At 39.4% G+C, this 21403-nt stretch overlaps 2 protein-coding genes across 3 annotated transcripts in view; one reads left to right on the forward strand and one right to left on the reverse strand.

Moving 5' to 3' along the window:
- NUP50 (nucleoporin 50) overlaps nucleotides 1–21403 on the reverse strand; it is a 398016-nt gene that overhangs the window by 284742 nt on the left and 91871 nt on the right. The gene's annotated exons all lie outside the window — the stretch shown is intronic.
- PHF21B (PHD finger protein 21B) overlaps nucleotides 1–21403 on the forward strand; it is a 164850-nt gene that overhangs the window by 133576 nt on the left and 9871 nt on the right. For both annotated transcript variants that reach the window (XM_050914930.1, XM_050914931.1), the window contains 5 exons: nucleotides 5014–5364; nucleotides 7145–7267; nucleotides 12526–12577; nucleotides 18354–18430; nucleotides 21269–21323. In XM_050914930.1, coding sequence (XP_050770887.1) covers nucleotides 5014–5364; nucleotides 7145–7267; nucleotides 12526–12577; nucleotides 18354–18430; nucleotides 21269–21323 — 658 coding nt within the window. The remainder of the gene's footprint in view (nucleotides 1–5013; nucleotides 5365–7144; nucleotides 7268–12525; nucleotides 12578–18353; nucleotides 18431–21268; nucleotides 21324–21403) is intronic.

The raw sequence follows: 21403 nt of genomic DNA on the forward strand, positions 1-21403 counted from the left end.
CTAATGTTTTCTGTGTGATCCTCTAAAGCTTTTCAAGAATGAAAGCTCTGTCTGCTGCTCCCAGCACTTTGCCTCCGTGACATATGAATTGTGCCAAATCCATTTTGAGTTTTTGTTTTTAAGCTCTGAGTACAAGGGTGAAGTGAAAATAAAGTGTGAATAATGGTCTTTCTCTCAAAGGCAATGTGATACTGCGTTGAGCTGAAAAATTTACTCTCATACAGATCGGCCCTGCCAGTATGAAGGGCTGATTGATGCTGAGCACGATCCAGCTGATATCTGATCTTGGGGAGGGGGAGGGCTCTTCAGTGTTGCTGACAAAGCTATAACAAGATCCAGGGACTGGAAGCTGAAGTTAGGCAAATTCAACCTCACAATAAAATGCCAGTCATGAGCATAATAAACTATTACAACAGTTTATTGGGGCTCGTGATGAATTCATCATTGAGAAGTCTTTAGTATTTTCTTTTAAAATCAGTCTTCAGTTTCTGGAAGAAATTCTGTGGCCAGTCTGTGAGCTGGAGGATCATGGTGATCCCTTTTGGTTTTGTAATTGAAGTGCACTTGTTAACTTCCCTTCTTCGCTAGGCCGTAAGGAGAACACATTTACCAGAATTGCCCTTAACAATTCTCATAGCACCTGCAGATCTGCACAGAGATAACTGTTCTAATTAAATCCTGTCCTTTAGGACTACATAGGATTGCCCACAGAGATGGGAGGAATTGTGTGCTTTCCTTCCCTTCTCCTCCTGTTCCCCCATACTTGTTTGGGTTGGATCTTGAGGGCTTATTTTGTAAGAGTTTTTCTTTTTTACCTTCTTTTTCTTTACTGCAGCGTGGGAGCGGCTCACCTGATGGGATGTAGCTCAGGAAATAGATTGCCCATGATCACAGTTGCCTTTGTCAATGGTGACACACATCAGGCTCTCCCACCTCGGTCACTCAGCAGTTCGTTCACCTCTGCAGCATTCAACAATTTGTGCTCTTGAGAGCTGGAATGACGTTTCGGTGTAATGGAAGCCTTTGGGCTTCATATAGGGACATCTGGATGGAACTTAATGATATGGGATATACAAGAAGTCATATTAGTCACAGGAGCTGATTCCCTCCTGATGTAAAACTCTTTAAAATATATTAAATTAGAGGTTGCTGAACAAAAGAGCACTCTGCACATCTCACAGGATTGGGCTCCCTGTTATTTCCCTGTCTGAAAAGCAGACAGCCCCCACCTAGTGAATTCTCAGGTCTGGGAATATCTTCTTGAACAGTGTGCTCACCTGCAGGCTATTTGACAAGTACCAGGGGTGTCTGAATATTGCCGCCTAAAATCAAATGTTTCTGTTATTGTGGGTATTGAGGAAACTCAAGAACAACACGGGTTTGTGAAATCATTATATTCAAGAAGAAGCTCTCTCTTCTCCTGCATTTAGAGCCCTGGTAGTATCACATTCTGTTTTGACAGCTGTCAGAAGTTAAATGAGAGATATTTGGGGAGAGGAGGATTGAGCTACAGGAGAATTGTTATTTGCAGCGCTCGCCAACAGTTGCAGTTTTCACTTGGTAACATACATGCTGTCTGTTATTCTTTCTCTTTTCTTCTCTTTGCTAAACTTTTGTGCCTTTTATTTCTGTGGCTCCTGTAATGGGGACCGGTGCCATCGAACCTGTGCTACTTTCAATAGAAAACGTCTTTTTGATATCTTGCATGTGAAATGCTGTCCGTGCCCTGCCCTAGTTTTTCTCCACTTCTTCTTTGGTGACTGTCAACTTCCAAACTTCTGCTAGTGCCACTGTCCTTTCGTCTCCCAAATTTAAGCTACAGTTTTGCCATGAGGAAAAGGAATTTACGCTAGCTCTTTCCTTCATTTTTTTTCTTCCCAGCTGGCACCGTTTATTCTCACAGATTACTGTAGCAGTTTGGTTTTTAATGTGCAACTCTGCTAAAGGCCTTTCACTTAGCTGTTTAAGTGCTTATGCTTAATGTTTACATTCAAGGGGGGAAGGTTCATAGGTGTTAGAGCACAAGGGGCTTCTATGCTTGCTTTCTGTTTTGGATTCATGCCTGCGGGCTGTAGAAATAAACACTTTTAACTTTAACTTATTTTAGCTTTAGCTCAGGAGCACCTGAAACTTTTTCTGTAGTCAACCCTTTTTATTATTCTATAATTGCAAATAAATATGTTCTCACAACGTTAGCTGAACTTGCCAGGGAATTTCCAGAGGCTTAGACTATGAAGACCGCTATACCTCCTTTGTATCACACGGTGGCAGAAAACGCCCGGCCTAAGTTCTTGTGCTGTACCAGTTTGGTAAGCCGTATCAGCTATTTCAGCATGCAGCACTTTATAGAGAATATGTTACTTTGGAAAATTAAGTCTGTTTAATTGTCTGTGCAGGAAGAGCTTATTTTATAGCAAAGTAATATCCATTCACCCACGACTTGCAGAATGTGTATTAAGGGTGTCTATAGGATTCATTGAGGTATTACATCTGACAGTCAATATATATATGTAATAGTGTAGAAAATATAATTTTATAGCTGGAATATATATAGGCATTTAGTTTTAATTAGGCTTTTGATTAAATATAAAAGTGCAATTAAGAGTGACAGATACACTAGAACCTGGTAGACTACATGACAGGTTTTGGCTAGAAAAACTCCTGAGCTGATTTTTTGTCAGACTTGATTTTTTCTGAAGATCTCAGTGACTGTTCTATTGAATCTTTGATCTGAACTACTCCTTATTCTCTCTCTCTCTTTTTCTCTGTATGTGCTTATCTGTTTGTTTACAGTATTTCTGCTGGTAACATATGTTATATTAATTTACAAGAAAATTATTTTGTTTTAAGGAGAGATGGTAAAATTTGTATGTTAGGCAAAGAACTAAGAATTAAATTTGGATTTTTTAGCCATGGTAATACATTTTAACTGTATTTTGCCAAGCTTCTCAGACTTTCTTTTCTGAATAATGATACTATTTCTGTGAACGTGTCTCTGAGCACATAAGCATGAGCAATTTGTTAAAGGCTTACATATGAGAGACATGTAAGATATAACACAGGAGGGAAAGGATATTATTATGAAAATATGAAGGTAGATATTACAAGATCTGCTTGTGTAACTGACTCTGATACAGACATGAACAAGTTGCTTTAAGTATCATGTCTCCTATTGCACTGAGCTGTTGCTTATGTTAGAAGCCTTAGTTTTGCAGAATGCCTGGGCCAAGATGGGTTTAAACCCATTCTCTGTGCACAACTTCTGAAAATAAGACCATTGACTAATTATGGATATGAAGCTAATTATAGACTCCTCTCTTAAACACCTTGGCCAGGGTATTTGTCTGGTATCTTAACTAAATAAATAATCATTACATAGAGTGATTGGATAGAGGAGAAAGAGCAGAACACCTTTCAGTTACTGTCAGTGTATCTTGAATATGGTTAATCATAGTTTAGCATAGTTTTGCATCATTTCATGGTGGGTCTATGAGGCCTTCCAGTGTTACCCCAAAGCTGTGAGCCGAACACAGCGGCTTCCTGGCTTTGTCACAAGGCTGCTGCAGGACCTCGGGCAAACCCTCGTCTTTGCTCTTCTTTGGCTCTGTTTCCTCTTTCACTTCCCACCTACCTTGGTTACTGTCAATTTAGACATTCCCGAGCAGGACTGTGCCTCTAATACACGTTTGCACTGCTCGTAGGTGTTAGGATACTATCGGCAATTGAGGGCCGAGTTACCAAAACACAAAGAGCTTGCAATATGTGTCTTGCTGTGCTTAATATATGCTGCGGGGACAAATGGGTACGGCTCCTCCTTGGCGCGATAGAGGATGATGGCCAGCCTTGAGAGATGATTTTCTGCACATCAGTAAATCCCCGCGTTTTCATTAAATTGCTTACTTAGGCTCGAGATTGAAGTCGGCATCATTGGAAGGACTCCTGTAGACTACAGTGCAGTGACACAGGCAGCTGTTTCCCATGCCTGTCTGTTACAACTTGTCATTTTGTTTCACAGTATGGAAGGTGCGAGAAGTGACAGGACTAAATAAGCACAGAGGGAACCGACTGTTTTATCTGGCCATGCTAACGAATAAGCTGGGAGTGAAGTTAACTTCATGTGAAGCAGTTTAATTTATTTATTTTCAATCCTGGAACTGTACTTAACGTGTTGTTAAGGCAGAGCTGTGTTGACAGGGTGACGTTAATTACCCCACTGGAAATACATCACATTAGCTGAAAACAATTGTTCGCAGCTATCATTCATGGCTCTGGGTGAAGCCGCAGCCTTCACAAATCTTGGCAAACAGTTTCCCCCTCCATCCGTGGAAATTCCTTCTGCATCTACCTGCAGCTGCAAACTAGCTCTTTACTTACAGCAACAAAATATGAAGTTCGACGGTTGTGTGTTTCTTTTCTTCTCCTCTCTTTTTTTTTTTTTTTTGTGAGCTCAGTGATTGTGTGATTGATCTGCTCTCCATTAGACATGGCACATCTTAAAAATGTGAGGATCTTTCATTCACTGATCCACCAGTAAAAATGCATACGCTTACTGTTCCTGTAAATGCTTTCCCACAACTCCCTTAATGATTCAGTTCCCACTCCTTAATTCATAGCAAGAGTATTGTGTCCTTCAGAACAGGAAATTATTGCATCTGGTGTTTCCATTCTTTGCAAAGGCTTTGACTTAAACATCCCTACTGAGAACTGGATGTGACTTGAGTAGCATTTGTATGGACGTGTGCTAATAGAAGTGAGGAATTGACTTTTTCCTTCCTTCTTGTTCAGCATTGCAATGAGTTAAGGACTCCAAAATGACCCAACTGAGGAGTGCTGGGAATATATCTACAAGTAAATGAATGGCTGGCTACTTTGAGTTGCAACATTATGTTTTTCTAGATGCTCCTGTTCCATGGTTAATGCAATTAGAGATTCTACTGGGGGAGTGCATGTATGTAGTGTTGGTTCATTACAGTGTGAGGCTGTGCCTAATAATGTCTAACTCTCTGTTTGTAGGTTAGGCCAAAGACCCTGATTCCAGACAGCCTCCCTATCTCCCCGTGCAGAGACCAACCTTCCAAGCAGCCTCCTACCTTCCAGAAGGCAACCGTAGTCAGCATCAAAAACCCCAGCCCTGCCCTCCCGACTGCCAATAACACCGTCAGCCATGTACAGACGCCTAACAGCCAGTCACAAAGTGTCACCGAGTCTACAGCTATTTCATCACCTCTGAGCAGTGCAGGTGTGGCGTACGCCATCATTTCCACCTCCCCCAACAATGCAACTCCTATCAGCACCAGCGCGACTGTCTCTGTGGTCAACGATAGCATTAAAGTGCAACCACTCCTCATTAGTGCCGACAGCAAGGTAGGTTCTGCTTTTCACGGCTTTTTTATGTTTTGGTTATCAAACACAGGAATTACATTGCAGATGTAAGCCCAATATTCCCCTGGGAGTGCACAGCCCTCTGCAGAGTGGAGTCAGTGGTTCCTTTTGAAGAAAATAATCAGAAAGCAGTGAGAAAATTCTTAAGGGGAGACATGGACACTAGTAGACATTTATCTGTGTACAAGCATATTTTTTAGTGGGAACAAAATGCATCATTATGTAGCCTGACATTAATGGGACCATATGATCTTCCATTTCCTTAAACCAATCCTCACTAATAATATCCCTGAATTCTGTGCAGGCTCAAATTTCCTATGGACTCCCTCTTCAATTATACAGTGATACTAGTTCTATCAACTGACTCTGGGGGATTATATCAAATAATCAGGCATTCCCTTCTACACTTTTAGGTGAAGACTAAACGAAATGGGAACTCAGGTTTCAAAACTGATCAGCTGATGAATCAGTAGGAAAAAATCAAGTTATGAATTACTTGTTTCCTCTTCGTACTGCTTTTCAGCTTTGAAATGCAAGAACTTCACCACTCTTATACGAGAAACAGATTCAATAAAGGCTGCCAATATACCCAACAGACATTCCCTGTAATTTGCTACTGGGATCCTGCTACTTTGGGTCTTGTTGGCAGCACAGGTTCTCCTACAATGCTAAAAAAGAATACAAGATGTAGGATGGCTTTTGAGGTAAATGAAAGCAGGCATCTCTTCCCCACTTCTCTAACATAATTTATTTTTCTCTTACTTAAATTGGCTGCTGGTTAAGAAAACCGTCCCTTTTTATGCTTTTGAATCTTCTAGAGTGACTGAGTTGAGATAAAGTATCTAACAATTAAATAACATTGATTGAAAGTTAGCAATGAAATAGACGGAAAAGGCCCAGCGTTCAAATCCAATAACCTTCATCAAGAAGGTAAGCTTGGGAAGGTCTTCCATAGTCCTTCATGAAGCTTTGATTATGGGTATAAAGTCACATGTGTAGTTCTGTGGTCAGAAATTGTTCTTCATTCCTTTTAATTTAATAGCTTCTGAGATCATGTTATCTGCATCGCGTAAATCTTCATGTGGTAATTCAAATACGAGCAGCTGGATATACTAACGTATATGCATGTATAAGAGATCTGTGTAGCAGTTCCTATGGGTTCTAAACCAGAATTAATTTTGATTTAAACCACATACAGTTTATTTTGTTTATGCAAAACTGGACATCCACTGCTCATAACACATAAATGCTGAGGACTGAACTCTGATCTCAGTTACATGAGTAGTACTGAGGAGTATCTTCCTTCCCATCCACATGTACTTACTCTGAAATAACATGGGTATGACTGAGATCAGACTGTGGTTTTGAATGTGTAGTAATCCCATCTCTTCTACCTGCAAAATAAATCAAAGGAAACACCTTAAAATCACTTGACAACACGAGTGCTAAAGCTAGGCTGCTGAGTCAGCTTCAGAAGTCCTCTAAATAGAAAGTGTCCTAATTTTCAGAGGCACTGATCAAGTGGCTCCCTTAGGCTGCAGTAGGTTTATAATGCACCAATAAAAAATAACTTTTAGAAACTTAAGTATGGATTTAGAAGCTTAACCTAGGTATCCAGGTTTTTATATTTTTGGCTTGTGACTTGCATTTGTTGTCTGTAGGGGTATCAAGTAACCCTTCAAAGAAGAATCAAAGGTTTCAGGCAGAAAAATCCAGTTTCATATAGTGAATTCTCTTCTTTTATTTGTACATTGTCTTTTAGGTTATCATTATTCAGCCTCAAGTCCAAACCCAGACAGAAAGTAAAGTGGAGACAAAGAAACCTCCTGAAGAGTCAGCTCAGGGACCCCCTGCTACCAAAAAGAAAAAGGAGGAAAATCCGGAGGTGATCTTTTTTCCTTTTTTTTTTTAATAAGTGAGCTACAGTATGATTAAGTTTTGGGGGCCAATTCTAAACATTTTTCTGGGTGCATATGTAATTACTGCATTTGTGCTTGTGCTTCTGCCAGCTGTTCATCTCTCTACCCAATCACTGCAATCAGGGTGATTTCCCCGCCAGTGAGGTGCTCTGACAAATTTGGTTTGCCTCATTCAAACCTTTCAGTGTTATAAAGTGTAAGAATTGTAGGTCTCATAATAATCTAGGCACCTTGCATGTGTATAGCTGTATTTCTTGTGAAAGGTGTATACAAGCTTAAGAAATTTTCTTTTACGTTATCGAGTATATAACATCGAGTTTACAGGCTGCGTATGAGGTTGAATTAACATTTCTTTTGTAAGCTGAGCTTTTACATCTTCTCTGTAATGAATCTTGCAATTTTTAGGTTGTATTTAACAGTACAGTTTCTTGCATTGGCTGTGTACATGTCTTCCCACATGTACACAGATTCTTTCTAGTCTGAAATACCTTAAAATCCTTCAAATTGAGTAAAAGAGAGTAGAAAGCAGGTTATAAGATTAAATCTCTTTCATGAACTATATTTGCGATGTAAACTAAAAATATAAATCAGAAGTCCTTGTAGAAATGGGGTCTCTCTTTAACAGCATTTTGGTTTTTGACTAGACGTATTCACATTAGATTGTGTTTGAGGCAATTTGAGAAGTTATACAAACTGAATGTACTTCTATTGTGGAAAAGCTCAGGTCATGTGAAATCTTAACCTTACTCGTCTAATAAATGTGTAGCACAAAAGCATCCTTGAAGCTGTAGGTTTAAGAGGATTATTACAATATAAATCTATAATGTTACTTGAGGCATGTGGGTGGTCATTTGTTTCACCATTTTAAGAGGTTCGTATAGTTAAAACAGTGTTAAGGATAAATAGTGGCTTTTAGCCTAGAATGTCACAGCTTATGCAGAAGCTCTGCAGAACTACCCTTATGAAACCTCCCAAGTTTAAAATCTGACCCTTATGTGAATCTTCATTGCCACTGAATGATGGGACTGTAGGGTCCTGTTTTGTTTAGGGAGATATTTTCAAAAGATTATTTATTGTGTAGCACCTTATGGGCAGAAAGGCTAGTAGATCCTGCTTAAAAACAGCATGCTAGAAAAAACATCCATTTTTCTTTGCCTGTAACTTATCCCCACGGAAAGAATATTGAGCAAAAATCCTCCAGAGAGATGCAGGAAGAGACCATGGGACTGGGCACACTTTTTGGTATAGCATTCATAAATTGAGTGAGCTTTTCATTAAATTGCTAACTAGAATATCCTGACTACCTTTTTTGTAACCAAGAACATTGTTCCTACCGTGTATACTGGAGGTCTCGGGAAGCACAATTTTCTGGGTAGGATGCTGAAGCTATGCCCTTAAGTATGACGGTTCTTTTCTTCTCATAGATTCGTTTCATGGCCATAAATATGTAGGCCTAGAGTTAATTTCTTTTGTTCTTTGAAAGTAAACTTTAGTTGATTATCATGTATTTATGCAATTAGTGTAATTAGAACTAACAGCATAATTAGTGTAAATACATGTAATGACATAAATAGAACATGTAATTACAAAATGAAATGGTTTTGTAAAAATCTTTGTTTTGCTTCATGAAAAGACATACCGCGCATTTCTAAAAGCACTCATGGCTTTTAAACAGATGATTAAATTTAAGGCAAAGAGTAACAAAGATACCATGATATTTTTAAAAGGAAAATAAGCACTCTAGGCACTTCTCTCCACACCTTTATTTATCTTCAAAGCACAAAACTGAGGCAGGAACTCCAATATGGCTCTACATAACTGTTAGTCATGACAGACTGGGATTTAACAAATTAAATTGAAAATTTAAACCAAATAGACCCGAAATCACCAGACTTAGCAGTAGCCAGGAATCCCATATGTAGTTACTGAGTGTACCTGAACGAACAGAAAAGACTGAGGATAATTACTGTCTCTTGTTCCCGGCTCGGTCATTCTGCTGGGGAGCCATGAAGCCGATCCTGGACACAGCCCCCTGCAACACGTATGCCTTTTGCAGAAGCCAGAGATTTCTCCTTTCCCAAGTACGTCTTCATCAGACTAAAGCAAACCTCCTCGCGTCCGCTGTGTTGCAGCCAGGATGCCTGGACGCCTGGCTGTGGAGCGGCTTTCCCAGGAGCAGGATGGAGGGTCTCTGCCACCCAGGGTGTCCCAGGTCCGGTGGTCAGAGCCCTCTCCTGGGATATGAGCTGTGAGGGTTCAGTCCCCTCGGGGCTGAGGAGGGTCTGGAGGAATGGGCCACCCGCTCCCTGCCGTCAGCGGGGCTCTGCTGCAGATGGAGGCCAATAACTGCCCGTCTAGTGATGGGCCTTCTCCCACCAGAATGAATTCTGCAAAGAAATGAAGGAATTACGCAAGGGAGCTGCTCCTCCGGGGAGAAAGTGCCTGGGGGTTTGGGGTTTTTTTTGGTTTTGTTTGTTTCTTAAAAGGACCTGAGTTCAGCACAGAGAGAAACAGAATTCTGTCCAAAACTTTTTACTTTTTTTAAATTTTATATTAGTAAATTTTTGTATTTCTGGCAACATTTTCCAGCACATTCTAGAAGTTTTTTATTTAAAAGAAAAATTACTGCCATAAGTGCTGGTTATTTAGCCAACAGTGTTTTTAATCCCACCTAAGAAGGACAAGAGAGACACATTGCGATTGTGAACTAAATGCTAGTGTTAGGCCTGGATTGAAAATCTGGAGAAACTGAAGCCTCAGTTTTGTGGATTCCTGCACAGAGGAGAAACAATAGACTCTGTGATATTTGAAAGACAAGCATTGCAGCGGAGGTAGTATTTTGAGTTGAATCCAACGAGCTACATGAGTGTGAAATAGCAAAACCCATAAAAACAAATATGCTGTTAATATAATATGCTTGTTAAAAAGAATACAGCTTCCACTGGGACTTTTTTAAAAGGAACCATCTTTCAAATATCTATAAAAGCTAACCCTTCCTGTGTTTAATAGTGAGATAATTATCAAGTCCATTTATGAAGGCTCTTCATATGTTAAGCAAGTATGCTGTCATTACATTTAATTAGGTATGTATTCAAATAATTTTAGCATGAAGAGAGGAAATTGTTTAGCAAGCATTCCAGTACTCAAATAATTTTAGTTTAGATGTCAGAAAATGTATGCTCCCCCTACAGTTTAATCTTCGGGTAATACAGGCATTCTGCACTCCATTGGGAAAATACAATTGCACGTCAACCGTTCCAACTTTCTGATTCTATATCTAAATGTTGTTATTACTTCTCCTCAGAGTGCTGAGACATATCCTGCCACAAAGTTACTTTTTGGTGGGGGTGAGGTGAAGCTTGTAATTCTACTCAGTTGACTAATTTTCTTCTCAGATCTGCACAATGAATCTCAGATCAAATATTCATCTTTCCCTTCAGGTGTGGAGCCCCCACTGTGTCTAGCTGGTGTTTTAGACATGTAAGGAGTGAACATGATTGAAATCAAGGTCTGACATGCAAATGAACACACGTGCTAGTCATTACCACAGTTATGGAAGGCAGAAATATAGCATAAATATATCTAAATTGCCAGTGATGAGATTCTACATAACAATTTTTTAATCTACAGGGAGAGTTACATACTAGGAGATTGTGGAAAGAAAATATTCCTGTCTCATGAGGTTGTTAGTTCACCTGTTTGACAAAGATATTTTCACAGATACGAGAGGGGTATAGATGTCCAATCCTGACCCTCAGATCTTCAAGAACCCACCCCATAGCTAGATATTCTCATTTACAAAATGAGAATGTGCTTGCTTTCACAATTTCACTGTGTGAAACTCAGAATTGCAAAGGAAATGGTAGTTCCAGTGACTTACTAGTTGATTTTATCCTGAACTGAAATGAAAAGTTGAATCATCAGGCTTTTCACAAAACAAGAAGGTCAAACTAATTTTGACTTGCAAGTGTTGAAACGTGTTCTCCTGACACATCTTTGATTGAAACAGAATGTTTTGACCTTCTACCACTTAAACACTGTATTTTAGTTTGACCTACATCTACACATTTTATTTTGGGTGAGTATGATAATTGCATCTTCCTATGGTCTTTGGATGCTTTATCAGAGTTGGATTGTGGGCTTTGCTTGCTTGGATTTCCTAATAGCTTAGGTTTCGTAGTCAGATTGTCTCTCCTGTGGAATTGCACCTTGTGAAAATGCCACTTGGGTAACATGATCCGACAAGATTGACCAGCACAGTAGAAAGAGGAAGAGATCCCCAAGGCCCCACAGTACCACAGATGTGACTCAAAACCAAGGAGTTCAGTTCAGTTTGGGCTTGGAACAACACAGCAGAATTTCAGTTTTCCATCAAAAAGATGGAGTAAAAGCTTCAGCAAAACTTCTTCCGCAAGGAAAAATTTCCCAGTGAGAAGTCACTGACAGAAAATTTAGAATCTGCTCTAGTACTTGCCCTATTACTGCATCAGCATGTTTTGAAGACTTGTTAGTATGAAGATGTTTTTTGTGCATACATAGTGTACAATAGTTCTGAGTAATATTTTAGATCAGATTCCTCACTGCAAAATAAAATAAGTTCACCAATGTCAGTGGGAAATGTTTGTTCATTCCCCATTGAGGCAAAATATTGGATCAGTGTACCTCTTCATAATTCATGCACGTATATTCTTTCTGCAACTTGGAAAGAGAAATTTCTGAAAGTTTTTTTTGGGGGGAGACGACTTTCAGTATGCTTCAGATGTCTTGTTTAGTGTTGTAAAGATCAGTGTAAGTGTATCCTATCTTGTTTTACTTCATACAGCTTGCTCACATCCAATAAGAGCAGTGCCAGGTCCAGATAGTAATAAGAATACACAATTACTTCTCTAAAGAGTGGAGTAACAAAGCAGCTAGCAATATGAAATTGAATTGATTGAATTGACTGAATTTTGATCATACGCTGTATAAAATCGGTAGTCATACAGCATTGGCTTCATAAGTCGCTGAACTGCTGAAGTTCATATAGTCATCCGAGTAGGACATGACTGACCAGGCATATCTGAAGCAAATCTTCAAGTTCTTCGTATTACTATGCATTCAAATAAGATGCATTTCTAAAAGACCTTTACCAGGTTTATTCTGTCAATGCTAGATTTATTTATTTACTTACTTCTACCATGATTGTTGTAGTAGAAAATCTAACCCCTGTTTATTTTTTCCTTAGAAAATTGCCTTCATGGTAGCATTAGGACTGGTTACAACAGAACATTTGGAAGGTAAGATGGCATATGTTGTTTTACAGTTCAGTTTTTGAGGGAAATCTTTTCTCTGCTCTGCAGCCAAGAGGTGATTCTGTTCTCTGAAGGGCAATGAAAAATCAGGTGAAATGTTATCTATGCACAGTTGTGCTTTTCAGCCTCAAAATAATGGGTGACCTTACTTTGCTCTGCCTCCCATCCCATTGCACAGCTCAAGGGGCATGAGAACTGGCTCTGCAGCCAGCACCAGCAGGCTTGGCATAAGCTGCCATTTGGGTTCACTCAGTCATCATGGTCCTTTAAAGGATGTTAACAACTTGGGAATGATAGTGAAGCAACAAGCCTGCAAAGGCTCTGACCAGCACTGATCTGGTTGAAGAATCAGCAAGGTTCAAAGATGGTTACCCAGATCTTCCATAGCAAGCATGCCCTCTCCTCTTTCCCTAAGTGAGCTGGACTTTCATTTTTTGAGTTAATCATCTGTCATCTCTAGAGTTCCACAGAATAATGTGTAAAATAGTGGTGAAAGTCTGGCATTTGTTTTATAAGATTTTAAGCAAATTAGAAAACTACCTCTCACAAAGACTTCCTTCCCTCCATTTCCCCTCATTTAGCCAAAAAATAAACAAACTTCCAGTCTGATCCTGCTTTTGTGTGAGCTGCTCACATGCCTTCCTAGGCTTCTGAATATGAGTTCAAACAAATATTGCACATAAACTAAATGCAGTATCGCATAGTGTTCAGTTCTTGGCAGAATGGGTTAGTTCTCGTGGACACAGAAGATACAGCTATTTTTAAGAAAAAGTGTACAGCTTGATGTGTTTTACTTACATGCTCAGCTAATACAAGTTGGTGTGGTTCCGCTGGTACAAGGAGAAAAATCTGGTATCTGTGTCAGCTGACAATGATTCTTGATCACAAAAAATGTTAATGATAATTGACATTTACCACCCATCCCATGGACCATTGTCAGCAAAATACTTAGAAATTTCCAGTGCACTGAGTTTAAGTTTTATGTGCTTTAGAGTTAGGCCCATTCTTAGATACCTTGCTGACTCAAGAGGTATCTACCATTTTACAGCTTGATTTCTTTTTAGTAAGATTCCCTGTGCTTCTGTTCCTTGGTTTTAAGAGAGGTCGTGAATTAGGGAGAAAATAACACCTTAATTGTAAGGTCTCCTCAATATATGCAGCAGGTTTTCTGTGGGTCTTGTTGCCTTTTTTCAGTGTCTTTCCTCTTTAAGTCTACATTTTAGAAAATCATTTAATGTCCCAGTGACTGAGAATTTGAAAGCAGTTTAAAGAAACTTTAAGCCATCGGCCTTTTTAATCCCTTAATGGTAATGGATTGAAATGGAAATTAAAAAGCTACAGCAATTTTGGGAGAAGATTTATAATCCAAAAGGTGCAAATGATGACTGGTTCTTGTTTTCTTTGTCTAAGGAAAATAGGACAACATTTGAAATTATGCTGAAGTGCAAATTATGCTTGCAACAGAGGGAACTTCATTTTGAATAATTCTTTACCCTTTGATTTTATTGGAACTAATAAATTGTTTGTGCGGATTTAATGCGTATGTTCAAAACGCCAAGTACCGCTCTGCTCTGTTTGTTCTACAGTAAGTGCAGAGACGCACATTTTGAACCTAACTGCTACAATACTAATCCTGCAGAATCAATTCTTTCAGACAAATTCACTTTTTATATTCCTACTAGCTTTAAATAAATGGCTCCCACCAAGACCTGTTTACTACGGAAGGGGTATTTCTTCATGAGTATTGGTGATTACAACTGTCAAAAATACCCTTATAGCTTTCACATGCTAAAGGTTATTATTTTAGTGTTATGTCATATTTACAGTTATCAGCCATTGCTATTTATCAGGAAGCAGTGGTCATTACACAGTTCAGTTTATTTTAGTACTTCTAATGTATTTCTCAATTTCACATTTTTGGAATTAAACTCTATCAAGATTGGGTCATTAAAAGCTTATTCACTCAGTATCATTAACTCACAGTGTTACTGCTTTTCTTCATTTTATTCATTAATTTTGTGGTGAAGGGCTATGATCCACTTCTATATGGATTTCTCTATCAGCCTAGCAGCCTTTCCACCTAACATCCAGAGGAGCGTCTTTCCCCTTACTGGGAAAAGAGCTCTGTTCTGCAGAGCCCGAGTGTGAGGCATCTTTTGAGGCCTTTACCAGTAAATGAACACAGCCGCTTCCACTGACTGACATTCTGTAAGGCACGGCTTTCCCTGAAGATAAATTGTCATTATGGGCCTCATAGAATGACCATACAGAGTGTTTATTGATGAAGGCAGCAGCTCATTGAAGCTCTGCCTCCAACATAAAGCTATCTTCAAATTTATTCATCTCTGTCAAATGTATTACAGTTTAGAGGTTTTTTTTCTGTTTGGGTTATATTTTTTAAATTAATAAACTAAGGAATAAGATAGCCCAATTCTGTGATGCAGTGCATGGTTGTAACATATTAAATCTCTTTCTCTAGGCTATTAGAACACCTTTTAGCATTACTGTTGTGTAAAAAAAAAAAAGTAGATAGAAAGCAAAACTTTAAAAGAATTCTTTAGTTCAGGTCATTCTAAAAACGCACATCTTGTTTTACTGTAGCAAAATAAAAACCCTGAAATATTTCCATCTAGGTTACTGGAATGTTTTAATCAGTTAAAACAAATCATTTATTTTTACTTTATTAAGCCTTGTGTTGAAACATACACAATACTTTTTAGCAGAAGTAACAAGTAACAAAAGATAGTATACCAAGCATATGCCTTTGTTCTACCTTGGTGTGATTATTGACAGATACACTCTTAGATGTACACACTCCTTCTATCAGAAGCATGGATATTTTTTGTTCAGAGCTTCTATAAATAAAGTGCTGACATTGTGCTCTCCCTCCCTGATGGCTGCATAGGGTGGAGTACATCTAGAGCCGTTTCAGTTCATTACTCTCTCTCTCTCTCTTTATTTCCATCTATTGCCACTGCTATTACTTTTCCCCCCAGCCAGCTTTTATCTCTGTACCATAGCGATGCCTCTTCCAAAGCTGCATTCCAGGTATCCACCACATGTGTGATTCAGACTCCGTCAAATATTTCTGTTGCCTTGGTGAGAGCATGTACTGAAGAAATTCTCTCTTAAACTTGGGACCCAAAAGGGCAGAGAGCTACAGATCCATCACAGTCCTCTTGTGAAGACACTCGGCCCAGTTATGGACACAGAAAGATCTGCTGTGTCAAATTCTTTTTCTGGGCCAGTGAAAAGTCACAATCTTGTATCCCTGTGACCACTTCTGAAGGACCGAGCCTGGGCTGCCCTAACTCCAGCTTTTTCCCTACAAGGGTGCCGAGATGCTGCAAGCCCTGGCTTCGCTGACCACGTAGCGTGGGTTACTGAGCCTGGCTGCAAGAACCACGGCTCCAGCTCACACTGTTGAGACCAAAGTAAAGAGTCAGCAGAGGGCTCTTTCCTCCATTTCTTTGCCAGCATCAAGGCACATGGTTCCTCTGTTGTGACATCTCTTGTCACCTTTTGGCCTTGAGAGCATTCCCCTTACAAGAACTGACGCTGACATCAAGAACAACCATCTCTCTTCTGGTGGCTCTGTGGCAGGCTACTGGATCTGTGTCTAGCACTTACCCTGCTGCTGAGGCCTGATTCCCTTTAGAGGATGCCAAAGGGTCTGGAAGCTTCAGGATGGAGATTTCAGCATAGCCAGATGAGCGTGTCATAGGAAATACTTTCACAGTGGGACAGAACAGTTACCCAGACAAGATCCTCCAGTTTGAAGTCTGCATAGCACCGAGGATGTTAACAAGATGCTGGCAGTGGTTGCAGCCATGGCGTCTATCACAAGTCTCGGTGCAGCCTTGGATCACACGTTTCTTGGTAGTGAGATTCTGTAGTCACATGGCAGCATATGTCTAGCTCATGTCAGACTGTGAATACAGACCTGCCTGTACTCTTTGAATTGCCCTAGGAGAAGACACCTTCTGAGTGTGAGAGGTGACATGTTCCTGTGCCAGTGGGAAAACCCAGCCAGAATATGCAAGTAGTTGCTCTTCTGTTTTTCTTGTCTATCCAGTTTCCTTCTAATACATCCATCACTCCAAGAGTGGCGGCTTAGCCAATAGTCTTTTGTGTATGAAAAGTTTCAAATCAATATCTTGGAACTCAGGCCAGTATAAAATCCATGCAAAGTGTTGGCCTCATCTCTAGGGACTCTGTGTCCAAGACATGACCGACAATACTAATACCATTTACTGTAGCAACGCCTGAAGTGGTACGTGGCCTGTTTTACTCTGTGGGGAAGTGATCAACATTTGGAAAGGGTGCCTGGAAACCAGAACTATGTGTTGAGAATCCAACTCCCACGTATCATAAACATCCTGAAAGCTGGACTGTATCTTACTGTTGGATTGCAAGCGGGAGATAGTGCTCAATATCCTGAAGGCCATTTTCTGGCCCTGGGGATGTTCTGAGATAGACCTCTTTAGCTCAGACATTGACGAAAGATGCCAGACCTTCTGCAGAACCAGATGGTGTCCTGAGTTTCTGTTGGGTGGGTGTGCTCCTGGTCCTCTGGGCTGAAGAGGTAGTGCTCCTGCCAGTTCCTCTCATTCTGAGAGATTTACTTAGAGCAAGACAGAACGGATGTATCGCCATCATGGGGGCATTTAGAGTAATAAGATCCCTCTGGCACCTCAGCGCAGAGTCTAAACTTTGCCTTACAATATTCACATAGGAACCATTTTGAAATAGAGCATCAGCCCAGCTGTGCACACTTGTCATGGGATGGATGCTGGGTGGCTCTCCGTGCTAAAGTATGTCTGCTCTTACTTTATTATCAAAATTAAAAGTAGGCTCTAAAATACATGGTTGTAATAATCTCACCATTCTGAACTGACATCAAGAGCTGGAAAAAGAAATTCCGTATGACGGAAATTAAATCCTAGCTCATATAAAAGTTGCATTAAACCTTCAGTGGTTGAGGAGTCTGCTCACTCCTTCTGTGTGTGTTTACAGAAGTACACACATGGCTAATTGTTGCTAAACGCAGTCCTCAGCAAGTACCATCTCGAATAGATGTTACCATTTAGCGGAAGGGAGTTCTCTTGTATTTCACCCTTCTCCGAACAGGACTGCAATTCGATGAGCCTATCTTTGCACTGCTGTTTCCAGTGACGCAAATACATGTGCGGTTCATAACAACATTTTGCATGCTCAGGATTGTGAACTTGTATATTTTTTGGTGGATAAATCATCACGCACTAGCTAGAACTGAATCTAACCATGCCATTCTAACCATGCTTTTTCTAACCTCTGCAGAGGAAAAGTAATGTAAATTAAATTTAAAAGGATCTCTATGCTTTCATCTGATATGAATTACAAGGCTTAACTGCTTTAAATGCTTCATTTTTGTTAATAGCAGACATTGATAGTATTTTGAAAGCTCTCTGTTGATGCTTGCTGAATATGTGTCTGAAGGGATCATAATAAAAATCTTGTAGGGCAGCAGAAGTCCACCTTGGAGGAAGGAAAAAAATTAAAAATGCCTGTGTTCTGAATCTTACAACGAAAAGCTTATTAATGTCAAACCTTGAACTGCAGCAAATAACAATGCTGATGCAACCCAATTATACTTTAGAAACTGAAACTGAACACAAAGCCCAAGGGGTTGAGGGTAAGAGCATCTTGCTTAACAAGTTAGATCTACTTTTTTCCCTGATGAATGAGAAACGCACAATTCATGTTCTTTCCATGGCTACAGAAATCCAGAGCAAGCGTCAGGAAAGAAAGAGAAGAAGCACAGCAAATCCAGCCTACAGTGGACTCTTGGAAACAGAGGTACTTTATCATTCACTTTTTTTATCACAGTTCTATTTCATGTCAATAAAAGGTTTAAATGCTTCTTATTACAAAAGTATGTATGAATGCAGAACCACACATTTACTTGTAAAGAGATATTGATGTGGAAAAGAAAGAAAAGATCTCATCTCAGTAGCTAAGCAACAGGTTTTCACCCCACAACATCACTTGCTTCAAACTAGAATTCATCTTAGTTTTAATAAAGGCCAAAAGGACTAAATTAATGTGGGACCTAATTACTCTTTCACCCACGCAGACAGTCCCTTTAGGTCAGAACTGAAGAACAGAACTGCTGCATTATGTTCGAACTTGCATTGCTATTTCTCTTCTCCTATGTGCCAAATAATAAACGGAGAACTTTGCTGTTTTTATTAGTGATATTCATAAAAGGGATGTGTTGGTTTAAGAATCAGTGTGCTCTGCAGGGTGTATGGAAGCCTGCATAATAAATATAATAATGCGTAATTAAAAATAAAATGCTCTGGATAATCTCTGTTGTCTGTTACACTTATGCTGTTACATTTATAGTAGTAGCAAAATTTGGTCCTACATAATATTGGATTGCAAACCTGGTGTAAAAGCAGCATATAAATAGACTTAACTTTTTCTGAAATTGTTTTTTTCTTTGTTTCTGAACTGACATATATGCATTTATTCAGCTTATTAGAATTCCACCGTTAAAATTTCACCACAGTTTGGGGTTACTATTTCAACTTCCTACAGGAATGAAATTGATTTGCAGCCAGCTCTCCATTTAAGCAAGATTTCTCTGTGTTCTGAGTTCTTTAAGCCTAAAGAAAGTGATTTTTCTTTATTTAGGTACAAGCAATGCAGAATTTTTGGTATGCCAACATTTCAGATTTCTGTGTTTGTTGGCAGACGGGAGACAGATGAGGCTAAGAAGAAACCCACCACTGTAGTCAAGCTGCTTAGGGGCTTGATTGTTCTTTTTTTGAAAGTATTGGAGATTTTTACACTCCAGAGCAGCTCTGGGCACTTGAATTCTTCAGAACTCCTCAACTTTTCTCTAGCGACCTCTTCAGAGCAAATGCCGATGTTCATACGTCCAGTATTTAACACAGTAGGAACCTTAGCCTTGCTAGCGTTAAATTTGTAGTGTCTCCTCTTAGACCTTTTGTCCCGATGAGTTTATTAAAATACTTGCAGCGGAGTTTTGTGGCTGTAGTCTGATCGGTGTTTGTGAGAAACTCAATTATCTGGGAGCAGGGATGGAGGAGGTGATGGAGGAGGTCTGCTGCACCCCTAGTTCATACTTCTCATTATATCTACTCTCAAAAGCATATCCTGAAGTGAAAGATGGCATGGAGAAAGAAATGTCTGTGAAAGAGTCCTGTGGCTGATCAGCTGTGTCCTCATTAGGAGTTGTCATTAAGTACTGACCATGGGGAATGCTGTTCAAGTAAAATGGAGGCAGATGGTTTTTCTCTGATCAATTAGCTGCTCAGATTGATTTGCTAATCAGTGAGTTGAGGTATTTTGTGGCATTTCAGGCATTTTGGTGCAGTTTAATTTACGGGTAGTCTACTGAATGATCTTTAATTCATGATTGTTTAAATTGAAATTGCATATAAATTAGACTTTTTATTTGCCAACGCCCCTCAAAACGGCAGGAGCTCAGCATCTGTAGTGGTGATGCTAACTTCCTTGATTACAAAAATGTGATCACGGTCTTATGTCTTCACTTGAATGTTGTGCTTTTTCTTTTCAAAGCTTTTTTCGTTAAAAAAATTGAGATACCATTCTATTTTCCCACCCTCAGTAGCTTTTTTTTTTCTTTTTTCTTTTTTCCTTTTTTTTTTTTTTTGCATAGGAAAGGGTGAATTTTCAGGCTGAGTATTTTTTGAAGGAAGAAACATCTATTTGGAATTCATTAACAGACTGGCAGGCACTCATGTATAAGAGAACAGTTTACTCACCACAGAATAAATCATTTATTAGCAAAAACCCTCTAATTTTCCTCCAAGCAGAGTCTAACAACATCTAATGGAGGAAAATGGTACTGTTTCCAGTCCTGCTGTACAAGTATTGGGTGGCTCAGAGAAACAATTAGGGATTATATAGACTGTTAATGAAGCCTGGCTTGCTATTGACCAACAGCTTTTACCATCTGACAAGTTGGCGATGGGCTGCATTAAATTAGTTAAACATCTCAGTCAGGTTTCCAGTGGTCTGTGTTTGCAAGTTTGAAAATCTTTGGTGACCTCAGCAGATTGAAATCACTGCCAGCTCCTAGAGGTCGTACACATTAACTTCCGAAAGAGAAATGTTTTGCTTAGGCCCGAATACATTGCTTGCAAACGAAATATGTTCCTGTGAACTGTAGGCAAGTGTCACATAAGGTAGTGATGTTTTTCTGTGGGTGGGAAGTCCATCACCATTTCCATATATGCAAATAAAGATGTCATCTCACAGCAACAATTTATTATGCTGTTTTTCCCTTATGGACGTTGTTTATCTGCTAGGCTTGGAGTTACTGTTGCTGTTGCCTTATTCTTACCGACCTCTGCAACATATCCTGCAACCCAATCAATAACATTTGCAATTTGCATTTCTCTCTTGTTAATAAAATCTAATGCACATCTAACTGCTCTGTGAAGAACTTGTTAGAAAGGTAAATAATGCAACTGTTTGTATGACTGTCTCAGGGGCTAGCAATGAATATTCTAAGTCACAGAACCGGCTTCTGGATAGCTGGTTATGTATGAGGGAAGCTCACAGAGATTGTTAATATGAAATGGTAAGACACAACCAGAGCACTTTTCAATGACACTGTGGTTGGTTTCTTTTCCCTTGTAGCGGAAACGCCTTGCATCAAATTATTTTAATAACCCCTTGTTCCTTTCAACAAGAGGTAAGCTTTTTTTTAAATGAATATACTACTATTCTAATGACATGTTAAATATTTATTAGTAGGATTTCATATGAATTACT

Source organism: Gymnogyps californianus, chromosome 1 (assembly GCF_018139145.2).
Source record: "Gymnogyps californianus isolate 813 chromosome 1, ASM1813914v2, whole genome shotgun sequence".
In the NCBI taxonomy this organism is placed as follows: Eukaryota; Metazoa; Chordata; class Aves; order Accipitriformes; family Cathartidae; genus Gymnogyps; species Gymnogyps californianus.